This window comes from Oryctolagus cuniculus, chromosome 1 (genome assembly GCF_964237555.1).
Source record: "Oryctolagus cuniculus chromosome 1, mOryCun1.1, whole genome shotgun sequence".
NCBI lineage: Eukaryota > Metazoa > Chordata > Mammalia > Lagomorpha > Leporidae > Oryctolagus > Oryctolagus cuniculus.
In genome coordinates this window covers 7,237,670-7,254,271 of record NC_091432.1, presented here as the reverse complement: position 1 = coordinate 7,254,271, position 16,602 = coordinate 7,237,670, and the positions used below count along the sequence as shown (strand labels likewise).

General features: G+C 63.9%; 2 protein-coding genes across 6 annotated transcripts; both read left to right on the top strand.

The window, feature by feature from the left end:
• Positions 1-4,797: 4,797 nt before the first annotated feature.
• COX8A (cytochrome c oxidase subunit 8A) lies at positions 4,798-6,283 on the top strand. Its single transcript, XM_017350582.3, has 2 exons — positions 4,798-5,190; positions 5,971-6,283. Exons 1-2 carry the CDS (start codon positions 5,077-5,079, stop codon positions 6,064-6,066), a joined length of 210 nt encoding a protein of 69 aa, XP_017206071.3. The 5' UTR covers positions 4,798-5,076; the 3' UTR covers positions 6,067-6,283.
• A 4,390-nt stretch (positions 6,284-10,673) lies between these two features.
• Positions 10,674-16,558, top strand: OTUB1 (OTU deubiquitinase, ubiquitin aldehyde binding 1). 5 transcript variants are annotated; one of them, XM_070069176.1, is made up of 8 exons: positions 11,433-11,663; positions 11,912-12,008; positions 12,590-12,651; positions 12,851-12,949; positions 15,293-15,411; positions 15,621-15,705; positions 15,787-15,981; positions 16,164-16,558. In XM_070069176.1, the coding sequence occupies exons 2-8, from the start codon at positions 11,957-11,959 to the stop codon at positions 16,359-16,361; spliced, it is 810 nt and encodes a 269-aa protein (XP_069925277.1). In that variant the 5' UTR covers positions 11,433-11,663; positions 11,912-11,956; the 3' UTR covers positions 16,362-16,558. The 5 variants fall into 5 exon arrangements, with proteins under 5 accessions (XP_051689106.1, XP_051689109.1, XP_069925277.1 ...); XM_051833146.2 differs by lacking the exons at positions 11,433-11,663; positions 11,912-12,008 and adding an exon at positions 10,674-10,826; XM_051833149.2 differs by lacking the exons at positions 11,433-11,663; positions 11,912-12,008 and adding an exon at positions 11,077-11,270.
• Positions 16,559-16,602: the final 44 nt, after the last annotated feature.

Genomic DNA, 16,602 nt, shown 5'->3' with positions numbered 1-16,602 from the left:
GGCCTGGAAGAGGAGCAACTGGGACAGAATCCGGCGCCCCGACTGGGAGTAGAACCCGGAGTGCTGGCGCTGCAGGTGGAGGATTAGCCTAGTGAGCTGTGGCGCCAGCCTAAATCTATCGTTTTAGCAAAATTAAGATAATTATATGCACGATATATTACCTGCTTTTTTTCTTTTCTGCTTAAAACAATGAGGCCAGCGTTGTTGGGCCAGTATCCTGTATCGGAGTGTTGGTTTGTATCCCGGCTGCCCCATTTTCCATCCAGCTCCCTGCTGATGCACCTGGGAAGGCAGCAGAAGACAGCCCAGGTCCTGGGGTTCCTACCACCCATGTGGCTGGCTCCTGGCTTCGGCTTGGCCCAGCTCTGGCTATTGTGGGCATTTGGGGAGCAAACCAGGGGATGGAAGGTGGATCTCTGTCTCTGTCACCCTTCCTTTCAAATAAATAAGTATACAAAAAAAAAAAAAGGCAAAACATGTAACTGTGGTGGAAGAAGTATATGGGAGGGGCCGGCGCCGTGGCTCACTTGGTTAATCCTCCGCCTGCGGCACCAGCATCCCATCTGGGTACGGGGTTCTAGTCCCGGTTGCGCCTCTTCCAGTCCGGCTCTCTGCTGTGGCCTGGGAAGTCAGTGGAGGATGGCCCAAGTGTTTGGGCCCTGCACCCACATGGGAGACCAGGAGGAAGCACCTGGCTTTGGATCAGCACAACGCCGGCTGTGGCGGCCATTTGGAGGGTGAACCAATGAACCTTTCTCTCTCTCACTGTCTATAACTCTACCTGTGATTTAAAAAAAAAAAAAAAAAAAAGGTATATGGGAAAGTGTGCAAATGATGAAACCCCTCCCACTCACCGCCCTTGGGCGGCCGGCTCCCAGGGGCCCATTGAGCCTCTCCTGGGCACCACACCTCACCTCTTCCCCCAGGAGCTGCCCCGCTGCCCTCACCCTGTGCCTTCCCCCTGCTTGCCCCACTTCCCCCCTGCCTGACCTCGATGTCATGCCCGCAGCCTTGTTTGTGGGAGCCACCCGTGCTCCAGCTGGAGTTTGGTCCCGCTCGCATCCACTGCTGGGGGCCCACAGCCGGGAGCCTGGAACTCAGTCCAGGTCTCCCACTTGAGTGCCAGGAACCCAGCTGCGTCCCACGGTCTACAGGTCTGCATTAGCAGGAAGTTGGGGTCAGAGGCAGGAGCCCGGATCGGACCCAGGACTCTGATGGGTGTGGGCTAGGCGGGGTGCCCCTCTGGCCCGCTACGCTCCTGTAGGAGCGCTGTCCCTGGGTTTTGGTGGGGAAAGGAGAGCCATCGCTGTGAGTCTGTCCAGTGGCCGTGAGTGCAAGGCCAGTGTGCTGTTATTGGAAAGTGCAGTTCCCGGCAGAGCCTAACGGGTCCCCAGGCGCCTGGCCTGGCTCTGCTCTCCTCTCCGGGGAGTCATTCCTTTGTTTTGCAGCATCAAAGCCCAGGAGGGCAGCAGGGAGTGGCCGGCAGCTGTCGCCTGTGCCTCCAGGGATGGGGGAGGGGAGTTTGGGAGCGTCCACCTTGGGCTGTTTGCCAGAACCAGGGCTGCACAGCACCCGGGGTCCACGGCTACCCCTGCCCCTTCCCCTCCCCTCCCCTAGGGCTTTCGTTTCTCTCCCAAAGCTGTTTTCCTGGTCTCCCGTGGCCCCTCCCCCACGCCCTCAGCCTCCGACCTCAATGTGGAACAACTGGACCGTCAGTTTGGGCAGCAGCTTGTGTGGTGGCTGACAGTGTGGGTGTTGCCGTGGACGACCGGCTCCGGTGTCCTGTCTGGGCAGCCTTGTGGCTGCAGGAACCCAAGCAGGTCACCCGGCTCCCCAAGCCCATGTCCTCATTTGTAAAAACTGGAAACAGTAGGGAGGAGCATTTGGCGCAGCTGGTCACATCTCCCGTCCAGGCGCCTGTTCCCATCCAGCTTCCTGCTCTGCACCTGGGCAGACCGCAGGCGATGGCTGCTCAGGCCCCTACCAGAAGCTCGGGCCCCGTCCCGGGTGCCAGCCATCTCTGGACAGAGTGTAGCAGACTTCCCGGTTTCAAGGACACAGCTTGACAGGAGGCTGCTTTGCCGTTGCTGTTGTTTGTTTTTAAAACATTTATTTATTTGAAAGTCAGAGCTAGAGAGAGAGCGCGAGCTTCCTTCCACCTGCTGGTTCACTCCCCAAATGGCCGCAACAGCCGGGGCCAGGCCGAGGCCAGGAGCCAGGGGCAGCTTCGGGGTCTCCCACGTGGGTACAGGGCCCAAGTGTTGTGTTCCAGCTTGCCCAGATAGAACCAGCGAGACTCACTGGGTGAGGCTGTTTGAGGATTATAAAAGGGCTATGAGGAAGGGCCTACTGGCCTGGCAAAACACAAGGGCCGCAGGTCTCTGGTGCCTGACGCCTTGGCTTGGCACTAGGCGGAGGACAGCGCATCCCTTCTGGTGGTGGGTGTGGATCCAGCCCTACCAGGCCCCCTGAAAAAGCAGGGGTGAGGAACGGGCAAGCGGGGAGCCAGCAGTGCAGCCCGGAGCCACCGCCCTCCCGACTGCATCTCAATAGTGAACACTGCTCATGTCATTTTATGCCGGGTTTTACGTGGGGCCCTGCCATCCATGCGGGAGCCCCAGATGGAGTTCTTGGCTCCTGCGGCCATCTGGGCTGTGGACCAGCAGGTGGAAGATCTCTGTCACTCTGCCTTTCAGATAAACACGCAAATACGTCTTCTTAAACGTTTGAAAAACCAGCATCTTTTTCATACCACGGGTGTGCAGATGGAACGAGACTGGCCCGGGAAGCCCTGACTTGGTGGCCGACCCCCGTCCTGTTTCCTGGTTCACCTTCCTGCAGTCCATTACCGTTCTGAGTGGCTGCCGTGTGCCAGGCACTAGGAGGCAGCAGTGAGCCACACACAGGCTGGGGCCTCAGGCGGCCCTGGAGGCTCGGGATGGAGCCGGCCTGCGGCAGGGCCACGGGGCGAGCAGTCCTGGGAGCCCGCTGGCTGCCAAGGCCTCGGGTGAGGCGGTGTCACGCTGTCTCCTGGAGGCTGTGTGGTCTGACCTGCACCGTGGCGCTTACAGTGGCTTCCCGTGAAGCGCTTCTTTGTCCTCTGTCTTCCCTGCAAACGTTGGTCCTGTGACGAACAACTTGTTCACCGCTGCTGTCGAGAACTTTCCCGGCACAGGGGGAGACCTTATTTATTCTTACTCTTTTTTTTTTTTTTTTTTTTTTTTACAGGCAGAGTAGACAGTGAGAGAGAGAGAGAGAGACAGAGACAGAGAGAAAGGTCTTCCTTTGCCGTTGGTTCACCCTCCAATGGCCGCCGCGGCCGGCGCACCGTGCTGATCCAAAGCCAGGAGCCAGGTGCTTCCTCCTGGTCTCCCATGGAGTGCAGGGCCCAAGCACAGGGGCCATCCTCCACTGCACTCCCTGGCCACAGCAGAGAGCTGGACTGGAAGAGGGGCAACCGGGACAGAATCTGGCGCCCCGACTGGGACTAGAACTCCGTGTGCCAGTGCCGCTAGGTGGGGGATTAGCCTATTGAGCCGCGGTGCCGGCTTCTTATTATTTTTTAAAGGCTATTTATTTGGAAGGTTGAGTGATAGGGAGAGACAGACAGGTCTTCCATTTGGTGGGTCACTCCCCAGATGCCTGTGAACAGCCAGGGCTGGACCAGGGTGAAGCCAGGAGCCAGGCACTCCATTCTGTGTGCCAATCAATGCCAGCCCCAAAGGCAATTTGTTGAATGTACAAGTTGTATCAGAAAATGGAGGCCAGGAAGGAGTTAGCATGGTTAAAAACAAACAAACAAACAAACAAACAAACAAACAAACTAGGGTAGGGGCCGGCGTTGTAGTGTAGTGGGTAAAGCTGCCCGCCTACAATACCAGCATCCTATATGGGTGCCAGTTCAAGTCCCAGCTGATCCACTTGCGATCCAGCTCCCTGCTGATGCACCTGGGAAAGCAGTGGAAGACGGCCCAAGTGCTTGGGCCCCTGCACCCACGTGGGAGACCTGGAAGAAGCTCCTGGCTCCTGGCTTCAGTCTGGCCCAGCCCATTTCAGCCATCTGGGGGAGTGAACCAGGCAATGGGAGACCTCTCTGTCTCTCCTTCTCTCTAACTGTGCTTTTCCGATAAATAAATCTTTAAAATAAAGGGTAGGCAAGAGTTGAAAAGTGTTTCAGATACAAATAAAGTGGAAAAGGGAACGGGCTTGGGGACGGAGCAGGAGCTGAGGAATATTGAGCGATGGGCTCGTGGTGACATCGGAGTTGGGACTTTGGCGAGCAAGAGGAACCACAGAAAGTGTTTGACTGTCAGGTTTACATCTGAGAGATGGGGGCTCGCGACGGCACAGCGATGACGGCGTCTCATATTGGGAGCGCAGGTTCAAGTCCCAGGTGCTCCACTTCCAGTCCAGCTGTCCACTAATGTGCCCAGGAAGGCAGTGGAGACGGCCCCACCCTCGTGGGAGGCCAGGGAGGAGTTCCAGGCCCAGCCCCGGCCCTTGCAGCCTTCTGGGGCGTGAACCACAGGATGAAAGATCTCCCCCTCTGCCTTTGAAATAAATTAAATGTTTAAAAAAAATAGGGAGTTAGAGACAGCGAGAGGGAGAAGAAAGCCAGCTGCCATTGTGTAGACCGGAACTGAGAGGGTAACAGCCCTAAGAGCCCAGTTAGCGTCAGGAGAAGCGATGAAAGCCGAGAGACATCGCCGAATTGAGAATGAATGGAGGGAGGAGTCAAGAGTGCAGCGTGGTGTTCTTGTTTACGCGATTGGCTGTCCTTCGATGTCGCTCGCGTAGATAGACCAACCAAGTGAGCGGACATTGTAAAGAAAAAGGAACGCCCCCCTACGCTCCGCCCATCGGCGGTAGGACGGCGTGGATTGGCTGTTTCGAGGAAGGCGCCAAAAACTTCCAAGGGCGGCCGGGACGCGTACGCGCGCGTCACTTCCGAGAGACTTCCGGGCTGCCGTTTCCCCGCCTCCCCCGCTCCGGAACTTCCGGCCAGCGCTGCCATTTTGGCTGCCTGACCTTGGACTCGCTCCGGCTACGCGTTCTGGGGTTCTATCCGGTCCCGCCATGTCCGTCCTGACGCCGCTGCTGCTGAGGGGCCTGACAAGCCCGGCCCGGCGGCTCCTCGTGCCGCGCGCGCAGATCCACTCCAAGCCCCCGCGGGAGCAGCTCGGGACCATGGTGAGGAGCGGGCCGGATGCGGGGTCCCGGGTCGGTGCAGGTTCGGGGAGCCTGGGGCGCGCGAACGGGGCGCTCGGCCCGCACCGCGTCTTCCCCGGAGCCCAGGATCTCGGGTCAGACCCCGCGAGCCCCAGCCCCGAGCGGCCGCACGCTCGCTGGGGGCGTTTGCGCGTGCGTTCCCCGGGACTCCCGCCGACTGTGCATTATCCGGGAGGGGGCGCGAGTGCCCCCAGGCGTCTTGGGAATTCCCGGGAATGTGGGAGCCTTCGGCTCTTGGGGCGGCTCCCCCCGTTTGGAAGCAAGGAGGGGCAGGAGAGAGGAGACGGCGCTGGGACTGCAGTGCCGGCCTGGTCGGGTCCTCCCGCGGTCGCAGCCCGGTGCCTCGTCCGAGCCGCACCTGCGGTGGCGAAGAGGGACACGGACCTCAGGGCTGACTCCGGGGCGGGGGGCCTCCGGGCTTTGATGCTTGGCCCCAAAGGCTGAGGAGGTGGGGCGCGGAGGTGCGCTTCGGGTTATCAGCAGGTGCAGGGTTGCTGGCTTTACCAAGGGCTGAACCCGGCTGCTGCCCCACCCCCCACCCCAGCTTCTGGTGACAGATGCCTCCCTCGACCCGGACCCAGCCTGCTCCCCACCCCCGCCCCTGCAGCTGACCCCAGGGCTGAGGGTGGCCTCGGCTCTGCGCGCCCCCTCCCCTCCATCGTGGGGATGCTCCACTCTGCCTGCCTCCCTGAGGGGGCTTGGGAATCCTCACTGCGGGGGCTCCTCTCTTGTTCCTTGTAGGATGTCGCCATTGGGCTCACCTCCTGCTTCCTGTGCTTCCTGCTGCCGGCGGGCTGGATCCTGTCGCACCTGGATAACTACAAGAAGCGGGCGTGAGGGCCGCCCTCCTGCACCCCCAGAGCTGACCCGCGCCGCCAGCCCACCCCGCCCGCCTCGCTGCATTCCTGGCCGGCGCTCCTGGATCATGTCGTTCAATTCCAGCCACCTCTTCATGACGTCTCCTCGCGTCCACACGGACCTCCTGGGACCACGGATCTGGGCCCTGCCCCGTGCAGCCCAGTCCCCGTTGCCACAATAAAGTATTTCAACCTCGCTTCAGAGACCCAGCGTGCCTCTGCCTGGGCCCTGTGTCTGCACGGAGAGGTTGGTGCCCAGTGGGATGTGGGGGGCCACGAGTGGCTGCCCCCCCCACCCCGGTGTGCTCTCCCTGCCTGCCCCGCCCAGTCCCCCCCCCCCGTGGGTGCTGTGCACCTGCCCCGCCCAGTTCTCTCCCCCCGTGGGTGCTGTGCACCTGCCCCGCCCAGCTCTCTCCCCCTGTGGGTGCTGTGCACCTGCCCCGCCCAGTTCTCTCCCCCGTGGGTGCTGTGCACCTGCCCCGCCGTGTGCTCTCCCGCGTGCTCTCCCACTGTGGGTGCTATGCACCTGTCCCACCGTGTGTCAGGCACCCTCTGTCACCCATCCCCTCCAGCTCAGTGGCCTGTCTGTCCTGGTGGGGCCAGCCCTCCCAGGTGGTCGTCCTTGGCAGGTTCCAGCCATTCCTTAGTGGTGGGTGGGGCACTTTGCACTCTGTTTTTATGTCAACTCCAAGGCCCTCTGCTTCCAGCTTATTCCTAAACGGACTTGGATTCAGCCCGGGTGCTCTTCCCCTCCCCTCCTCTCCCCTCCCTTCCCCTCCCCCTCCTCCCCGCCAGCCTGGGGGAATCTGCCACGCCTGTCTGCCTGGGGGTGGCTCTGGGGGGTTGGGCGGGGCTGGAGGACCTCCTTGGGAGTGGGGGGCACAGGAGTGCTGCCTGCTGAGCTGGAGTCCCGGCCCCGCCCTGGAGGACAGCGAGGCTCCGCCCTCTGCATCCTCTGCTGCGGGGACAGAGGCTCAGTGTCCCCTTGGAGCTGCGGCCGGGCAGAGATGGGCAGCGACGTCCGCAGGGCGGGGCGTGGGGCGTGGCCTGCGTTGGGTCCCCGGCATCAGAACTGCTTTTCTGCAGGTCTTGCTGTGGAGAGGGGCAGGCGCTCCCTGCCTCTGCGTCTTTGGGGGTGGGCCCGCGCCTGGATACTGTAGCCAGTTGAGCCCCTGTTGCCCTCCTGGGCTCCCCGCGCTGCAGGGGCGCAGGCCCCAGTTGGGTCTGAAGGGTCAGCCGCCCCCGCCCCCGCTGTGCCGTCGCGAGCCCCCATCTCTCAGATGTAAACCTGACAGTCAAACACTTTCTGTGGTTCCTCCTGCTCGCCAAAGTCCCAACTCCGATGTCACCACGAGCCCATCGCTCAATATTCCTCAGCTCCTGCTCCGTCCCCAAGCCCGTTCCCTTTTCCACTTTATTTGTATCTGAAACACTTTTCAACTCTTGCCTACCCTTTATTTTAAAGATTTATTTATCGGAAAAGCACAGTTAGAGAGAAGGAGAGACAGAGAGGTCTCCCATTGCCTGGTTCACTCCCCCAGATGGCTGAAATGGGCTGGGCCAGACTGAAGCCAGGAGCCAGAAGCTTCTTCCGGGTCTCCCACGTGGGTGCAGGGGCCCAAGCACTTGGGCCGTCTTCCACTGCTTTCCCAGGTGCATCAGCAGGGAGCTGGATCGCAAGTGGATCAGCTGGGACTTGAACTGGCACCCATATAGGATGCTGGTATTGTAGGCGGCAGCTTTACCCACTACACTACAACGCCGGCCCCTACCCTAGTTTGTTTGTTTGTTTGTTTGTTTTTAACCATGCTAACTCCTTCCTGGCCTCCATTTTCTGATACAACTTGTACATTCAACAAATTGCCTTTGGGGCTGGCAGTGATTGGCACACAGAATGGAGTGCCTGGCTCCTGGCTTCACCCTGGTCCAGCCCTGGCTGCTCGCAGGCATCTGGGGAGTGACCCACCAAATGGAAGACCTGTCTGTCTCTCCCTATCACTCAACCTTCCAAATAAATAGCCTTTAAAAAATAATAAGAAGCCGGCACCGCGGCTCAATAGGCTAATCCCCCACCTAGCGGCACTGGCACACGGAGTTCTAGTCCCAGTCGGGGCGCCAGATTCTGTCCCGGTTGCCCCTCTTCCAGGCCAGCCCTCTGCTGTGGCCAGGGAGTGCAGTGGAGGATGGCCCAGGTGCTTGGGCCCTGCACTCCATGGGAGACCAGGAGAAGCACCTGGCTCCTGGCTTTGGATCAGCACGGTGTGCCGGCCGCGGCGGCCATTGGAGGGTGAACCAACGGCAAAGGAAGACCTTTCTCTCTGTCTCTCTCTCTCACTGTCCACTCTGCCTGTCAAAAAAAAAAAAAAAAAAAAAAGAATCAAAAGCCCAAAAGCACCAGGACAGTTGATGGGGTGGAGCAGCATTACCGTCCGGCAGATAGTCGTCATGGAAAGAGCTGGGACGAGGTGGCCATCCTGGGGCTGGGTGAGCGAGCTTCCGCGGCTGCTTCCTCCCTGTCTGTCCACAGGAGGGCAGGCCCAGGCCCTGGGTGCCGAGGGCACTGGGGGTGCGGGGCTCCTCCAAGCCCCAGCTCCTGGGCTGGGAGGGAGGCCGCCTGGCTGTGCTGCCCCAGTCCCTACCCGGCCCCTGCACGGACTCCGCGTGTCAAACACGGTGGGTGGGGGCTGGGCTGATAGCCAGTTTCAAGGCTCCAAGGAGACCAGGTCTTCGCCATCCGCTGTGCTGCTTTGCGTCCGGGAAAGCCGGTTCTCTGCTGCTGATGGCGCTTCTGACTGCTGGTAGGCATTTCCCTGTTCAGACAGGGAAAATGGTTCCAAAAGGGGGGGGGGGGGCTCTTGCTGTCTTGAATCCGGAAGCAGCCCCAAAGCCCAGCGGGCCCATAAAGCCTGGTTTGCTGGGACACGGGTCTGCGAGCCCGACCACACCTGCCCTCACTCCAGGCCTGGCCTCACAACCCACAACGTCCTGACATCCCCTCCTGTGCCTTCCGGAACCTCCTGGAGCGCTAGGGGACAGTGTCATAGCGTCCATGAGAGGCTGGCTTTGGGGCGCCGGCTTCTCACTTGGGTGCTGGTTCAAGTCCCGGCTGTTCCACTTCTGAGCCAGCTCCCTGCTGGTGAACCTGGGAGAGCAGCGGAGGACGGCCCAGGTCGGGCCCCTGCACCCGCGTGGGAGACCCAGAAGCAGCCCTGGCTTCTGGCTTTGACCTGGCCGAGCCCGGGATGGTGCCGCCAACTGGGGAGTGAACCAGCGACTGGAAGATCTGTGTACTCTCTCTGTCTCTCCTCTCTAACTCTGCCTTGCAAATAAATAAAAAAATAAAAAGTTCCCTCGAGGCTGAAAAGGCAAGAGCCAGCGTGCCCGCGGGACTAACACATCTTCTGCATCCGTGCCCTGGGGGCAGGGTGTGGCACAGCAGTTAAGCCGCCATTTGCAACGCCAGCATCCCATATCCAGCGAGTCCATCTGCTCTGACCAGCCCCCTGCTAACGTGCCCGAGAAGACAGCCGAGAAGGCCCAAGTGCTTGGGGCCCTGCCACCCGTGTGGGAGACGCAGACAGAGCTCCGGGTTCTGGTCTGGCTGGGTCCCGATCTGGCTGGTGCTGGGTGAAGCAGCAGATGCAAGATCTCTCTCGCTCTGCTGCTCTTTCCAAATAAAAATTAAGGTCGGCGCCGCGGCTCACTAGGCTAATCCTCCACCTTGAGGCGCCGGCACACCGGGTTCTAGTCCGCCAGATTCTGTCCCGGTTGCCCCTCTTCCAGGCCAGCTCTCTGCTGTGGCCAGGGAGAGCAGTGGAGGATGGCCCAAGTGCTTGGGCCCTGCACCCCATGGGAGACCAGGAGAAGCACCTGGCTCCTGCCATCGAATCAGTGCGGTGCACCGGCCGTGGCGGCCATTGGAGGGTGAACCAACGGCAAAAAGGAAGACCTTTCTGTCTCTCTCTCACTGTTCACTCTGCCTGTCAAAAAAAAAAAAAAAAAATTAAAAGCCTAGTTAACTTACGCGCGACCTTAAGGAATAACAGATTCTGTGTGGTCTCCCCCACTGCCAGGACCCCCACACCGGTACAGTCGAGGTGTGGCTCATCTCGGCCCTCAGAGTCACGTGCCTCCAGCCCCTCTCCTAACCCCCCAGCCACTCTCGATTGTCCTATTAAGCCCTCGCGTGTAACGACCGCTTTCCCACAGCCGGGACACCAAGGGGGACGCCGTCCCTGGGGGCAGCAGGTCGCCAAAGCCACGGTGGGGACGGCGGTGCGGCCGGCTCCCGGTGCCCTCGCCAGCGCTCGGCACTGCAGCTGCAGCCGCCTGCAAGGGGTGCCGGCGCCCGCAGCTGGAGGAGCCTGCAGTGATTGTAGCTGAACTCGTCCTACGGGTCTCCATCACGCAGCCCGCAGTTCCAGCCCCAGAGAAAGCTGAGTCGGCTGCAGGAGGCTCGCGGCCACGCCGCGGAACTCGGGGGCTGGGAGAGCCGAGCACGCGGAGGCGCGGCTACGGGCGGCCGGCTCCCGAGGGGCCCCGCACCTGCGCCGCCGCGGCCACCGCCCGCGGGGACCCCGTTGCTAGGGCCGTTGCCAAGGAGGGGCCGCCAGGCGGGACTCGCTTCCGGGAGGAGGGCGGCTGTAACCCGGAAGCGCTCGGCGGTGCGGCGCTGTTTAAAGATGGCGGCGGAGGAACCTCAGCAGCAGAAGCAGGAGCCGCTGGGCAGCGACTCCGAAGGTGCGGACCGCGGGAGGGGTGTCCGGCCCGGGCCCGCGGCGGCAAGGCCGGGCCGGCTGTTCTCGGGGAAGGCGGCGGAGGCGGGGCGGCCGGGGCGGCCGCGACGCGCGGACGGCCGCTGCCTCCGCGCCTCCCTGCCCCCTCACAATGGAAGGCGCTCCCTCCGCGACCCCCGGCCGGGCGGGGCGGGCAGTCTCGCGGCCTGGCCGCCGGCGCGCGCCCGGGGCGGGGCCTGGGCCGCCCCGCCCTCCGCGCCGGGCTCCCGGGCCGGGGCCCCCGTCGGGCCGGCCGAGGCCTAGGCCCGGACCGCGGCGCCGGCGTTCGCTCACGGCCGAGAGGCGTCGAGCAGCGTGGAGGGCCGGCTCGGCCGGGTGCGGTGTTGTGGGCGGCGCTGGCCCCGGAGGGGCCGTGGGCGTCCGCCCCTTCGGACTTCGGCCGTTTCCGGTAGAGCCCCCTCTTCTGGCCTGGCCGCCTCTCTCCGCCCGCCCATTGTTTTCTTAGACCCCTGAGGACGTGGGTGCCTTGGAAGTGGCCCCACCCGCCTCCTTTTCCGTCCGGGCGCTGGGCCCCGGGGACCGAGCTGGGCATTGGGGGTGGGGGGTGGGGGTGGCGGCGGATGCAGAGCCGCGCAGGGCACGGGCCGGGGCCCAGCTGCGTTAACCCTGCAAGAAGTCGCTCAGCGCTCACCGGCACGGAGAACCGGCAAGCCCAGGCCCCAGCAGTGACTTGTTCAGGGTCACAGAATTTAAGAGCGAGCCAGGATCCGAATCCAGGTTTCGCGAGCCCTGCGCATGGGACTTCTGCAGAGAGGGGGCCCTGCTCCTAGAGCACGCCAAGGTACCCCCCCCCCCGATGCAGCACTTGGGGCGCCCGGGGCTCGGCGGCGAGGTGGCGGAGCAGAGCGGGGCTCGCTGGGCATTGGACACACGTGGGCGTGACCGCAGGTCTCTACTTGCCAGGATGACTTCACCCCTCTGCCTTTGTTTTGCTCTTTGGAAAATGGGCACCATCAGGGGTACCGTGGGAGGATGCGGAAGTGCAGGCCCCCAGGAAGCTCTGCCCGCAGCCCCCTGCTTTCCCCCCAGGAGACCTCGCCCTGCCCCCGAGCATTCCTGGGCAGGCCAGTGCTGATGGACAGCAGGGAGGAAGGCAGTGCCAGCTGGGACAGTGGACCCTGGGCCGGTGCCGGGCGGGACAGCGGACCCTGGGCCGGTGCTGGGCTGGGACAGTGGACCCTGGGCCGGTGCCGGGCGGGACAGTGGACCCTGGGCCGGTGCTGGGCTGGGACAGTGGACCCTGGGCCGGTGCCGGGCGGGACAGTGGACCCTGGGCCGGTGCCGGGCGGGACAGTGGACCCTGGGCCGGTGCCGGGCGGGACAGCGGACCCTGGGCCGGTGCCGGGCTGGGACAGCGGACCCTGGGCCGGTGCCGGGCTGGGACAGCGGACCCTGGGCCGGTGCCGGGCTGGGACAGCGGACCCTGGGCAGGTGCCGGGCTGGGACAGCGGACCCTGGGCCGGTGCTGGGCTGGGACAGCGGACCCTGGGCCGGTGCCGGGCGGGACAGCGGACCCTGGGCTGGTCGCCTCTTCCTCTCTTCCTCTCATTTTAAAGATGAGGAAGGATTTCTCCCAGTTGGGCACAGCTCGGGAGGAGAAGGGCGTGGGACGCCTGCCCCTGCCGCCAGCTGCGCATCCCTGGCCCAGCTGTCCGCAGCGGAGGGGCCAGGACGCCCAGTCATCCCCGGCTCCTCGGCCTCTTCCAGGTGTTAACTGTCTGGCCTACGATGAAGCCATCATGGCCCAGCAGGACCGGATTCAGCAAGAGGTGAGGGGCGTTCAGCGGGGGGGGCAGAGGCCGGTGACCCGGTCTTGGGCGAGGGCCGGCCGGTCTGAGTTGTCTCTCCCTCGGAGCGCCCTCCTCCTCGGGCTGGGCGGCACTGCACGGTGCTCTGTCCCGCGTTACTGGGTACCCAGCCCAGCCCTCTGCCCCTGCTCCAGCGTCCTGGCTGTGTTGCCCCCCGCAGATCGCAGTGCACAACCCCCTGGTGTCCGAACGGCTGGAACTCTCGGTCTTGTACAAGGAGTACGCGGAGGACGACAACATCTACCAACAGAAGATCAAGGTGGGCACCGGCCGCAGGGCCAGGACTGGGGCTTGCCGGGCCTGTGCCCTGGGGGGGGCGGTTCTGGAGGTGTGCCGGCTCTGGCCCAGAGACCTTGAGCCAGATGCAGGTCCCGCCCCTCAGCAGCGGTGTCCTGGGCAGGTCCTGAGGCCTGTGTGCGGCCAGGTGTGTGCTGGGCGGGGCCTCCCCACGGCTGAGGCTGCCCCTCAGCCCGCCTCCTGGATCTGCTGAGGTGGGTGGCTGTGGGTGTCACCAGCCAGGGCCAGCCCCTCCCCTCCCGCGTTCTGAGAGCAGAGCGTGACGGGTGTGGAGGTGTAGTGAACGTCTCCCCACAGTGAACCGGGGATGCTTGGAGCCTTCACCCGAGGAGAGGCCTGTGGGCGCAGGTGGCCTGGCCACGTGGACAGCGGGGCCCCCCTCCCGTCGTGGGCAGTGGCAGCCTTGCAGCGAGAGCGAGTGTCCGCCCCTCCTCTGCCCTGGGGCAGCTCCAGTTTGCCAAGGGGAGCCAGAAATAGTGAGGTCCCCCTGCGGCGGTGGGCAGCTGAGTAAGAGTCCACGTGTGGTCTGTGGTGGACACGTGGCCGTCCCTGGGGGGCCTGCGGGGAGGGGAGCCACGCTGCGGCAGCAGACCCCTGCGGCTTCCTGCTGCTGTCGGTCTCTGGGAGGAGGGGCCTTCTCCCTCGAGGGGCAGCTGCGGGCTGAGGGTGGTGCTGGCCAGCGCCCCGCAGCGCCAGTCCCGTGCGGAGGGGCGTGTCCCCGGGCCGCATCTCCAGGCTGCCTGTCCCACTGTCTCCCGTAGAAATCAACGGGGTGGGCTCCAGGTCACTCGGCATGTACTTGAGTGTCATAGGAAGTGATTGGGTGTTTAGGGCGGGTATTTGAGTGTCGTGGGAAGTGATTGGGTATTTAGGGTGCTCAGAGGCTCTGCTGGTATTGGATGTGGGTGAGGCCCAGATGGACACCGGGAAGCCTGGGTGGGGCGAGGCTGCGCGGTCACACCCCGGCCCTGTAGGCCAAGATGCCCGGGCTCTGAGGCAAGGGGGAGGTAGCTGGACGTGAGACTCAGCTGGAGTGGAGGGCGGACATCGCGTGGGTTTACATTTGGGGCTGTTGAACTTGGGCTCGATGCTGTCGTGAGCGTGAGCGTAGCTTGTTGCTGGAAGCCGCGTGGGGCACCTGCTGCACCATGCGTGGCCTGCGTTCCCTGGCAGGCGCCCGTGTGGGTATGTGAGGTGACCCAGGAATACTGAGGAAAGGTGCAGTGTGGTTTGGTGGTGGCCTTGACCTTCGGAGGGTGGAGGGGTGAGGAGGGTCTGCCTGGAGTTCAGGGGCGACAAGGACCCGTGGGGTCATTAAGGACCCGGACCTGGTGACCCCGGGGGCAGTGCTGCCCGGGGTTTGTGACCTTGGCTGGAGCAGGTGCCTCCTGTGTGGGAGAGCACGGGGACCGTGCACCTGGCCGCTTTCCAAAATTCTGCCGTAGAGAGGGAGAGGACTCGGGCTTCCGGCCTTCTGAAGTGAGGGCTGCCTGTGTGTCCCTGCGCAACCGGGACTGGCCGTGTGTCCCTGCGCAACCGGGACTGGCCGTATGTCCCTGCGCCGACCGGGACTGGCCGTGTGTCCCTGCACCGATGGGGCTGGCCGTGTGTCCCTGTGCCGACGGGTGTACGCCAGCAGGGAGAGGAGTTGGTGCAGAGGGAGGACGACATACTGGCACGTGCCCCGGAGCCCTGGTGCAGGGCGCAGGATGCAGGGAGATAGAGCAGGCCGGGAAGCCAAGGGCGGAAGTGCTGCTGGCCGAGGGGTGAGGAGGTACACAAGGTCATTGCCGGGGAAGGGGGAGGGTGGGAGGAGAGCACAGCAAGTGTGAGCCCGGCCGCCTGGAGGAGCCGGAGCCGGAGGGGTCGGAAGACTGCTGCTGGTACCTGTGGGTGGGCGGGGAGGCGGGAGGCAGGGTCCGGCTTCCAGGGGGGCTGGGGCTGGGCTGTGCGGTGGAGATGTGGAGCCTGGCGCTGTGCCCCCTGCCCTGACGTTCCTTAGGTCGGAACACCGGGCCGCGGCACTGGCGGGGGACAGGTTCACACGCCTGTTTTTATCAGCAAACCACCCTGCAGGCCAAGCAGCAGGGCATGGCTTGGGGCTGGTGCCTGCTTTGGGGGACCCGCAGCTTCCTGAGGTTGCTGGGGGGCTCTAGGTGGGATAACTTCACACCTTAGCAGCTTGGAGGTGGGAGCCAGGGACAGCAGCTAGCTGCCACCTGCCTCGTGTGGCCTTGCCGGGGCGTCTCTGTGTGAGCCCCAGGTCAGCCTGATGTTGACGGGTCGGGTGGGGCGCCCCCTGCAGGACCTCCACAGAAAGTACTCCTACATCCGCAAGACCAGGCCCGACGGCAACTGCTTCTACCGCGCTTTCGGGTTTTCCCACTTGGAGGCACTGCTGGACGACAGCAAGGAGTTGCAGCGGTGAGGGAGGCGGGGTGCCGAGGGAGGTGGGCAGGGGCGTGCTCGGGGCCTCCCTCGGCGGCTTCGCCTTCTTGGCGGCTAGGCCGGACAGTGGTCTGGGCTCCCGCCCGGGGCTTCTTTCTGAACGGGGCTTGGGGACTGGCGGCGTCTGGGGCCGCACGGTGCTGGCCTGGGGGCCCATGCTGGCCTCCTTTTCTCTGCCGCCCCAGGTTCAAGGCCGTGTCTGCCAAGAGCAAGGAGGACCTGGTGTCCCAGGGCTTCACCGAGTTCACAATCGAGGACTTCCACAACACGGTGAGCCCGGGTGGGTGCCTGCGTGGGCGGCCTGGCGGGGGCTGCTCCCCGCTCACCCGTGCCCGTTCTCCGTGGCGGCAGTTCATGGACCTGATCGAGCAGGTGGAGAAGCAGACCTCCGTCGCCGACCTGCTGGCCTCCTTCAACGACCAGAGCACCTCGGACTACCTCGTGGTCTACCTGCGGCTGCTCACCTCCGGCTACCTGCAGCGCGAGAGCAAGTTCTTCGAGCACTTCATCGAGGGCGGGCGGACCGTCAAGGAGTTCTGCCAGCAGGTGCCGCCGCGGGGGTGGGGGAGGGGCGGGGGGCGGAGTTCTGCCAGCAGGTGCCGCCGCGGGGGTGGGGGGAGCCGGGGGGGGGGGGCGGGGGGCGGAGTTCTGCCAGCAGGTGCCGCCCGCGGGGGTGGGGGAGCGCGGGGGGGCGGGGCTGAGCTGCGCGGCGCTGCCCTGTGCTGCAGGAGGTGGAGCCCATGTGCAAGGAGAGCGACCACATCCACATCATCGCGCTGGCCCAGGCCCTCAGCGTCTCCATCCAGGTGGAGTACATGGACCGCGGCGAGGGCGGCACCACCAACCCGCACGTCTTCCCCGAGGGCTCCGAGCCCAAGGTCTACCTGCTCTACCGGCCCGGACACTACGACATCCTCTACAAATAGGGCCGCCGCGCCCGCCGCGCCCGGCCCGCCGCCTCTGCCAGGCCTCGGCGTGTACAGAGGTGCAGAGGTGGTGGGCCTTTTTTTTTTTTTTTTTTTTTTTGTGGTTGTAAATGGTCATATCTCACCCTCCCGTCCCCCCGCCCCCACGTCCTGTCTCACAACCTTCCATGTTTTATTAAAGGGGATGCTGGTGGTGAGCGGTGTGCGTGTGTCCCTGCCGGGCCTGCCTGGCTGCTGTGTG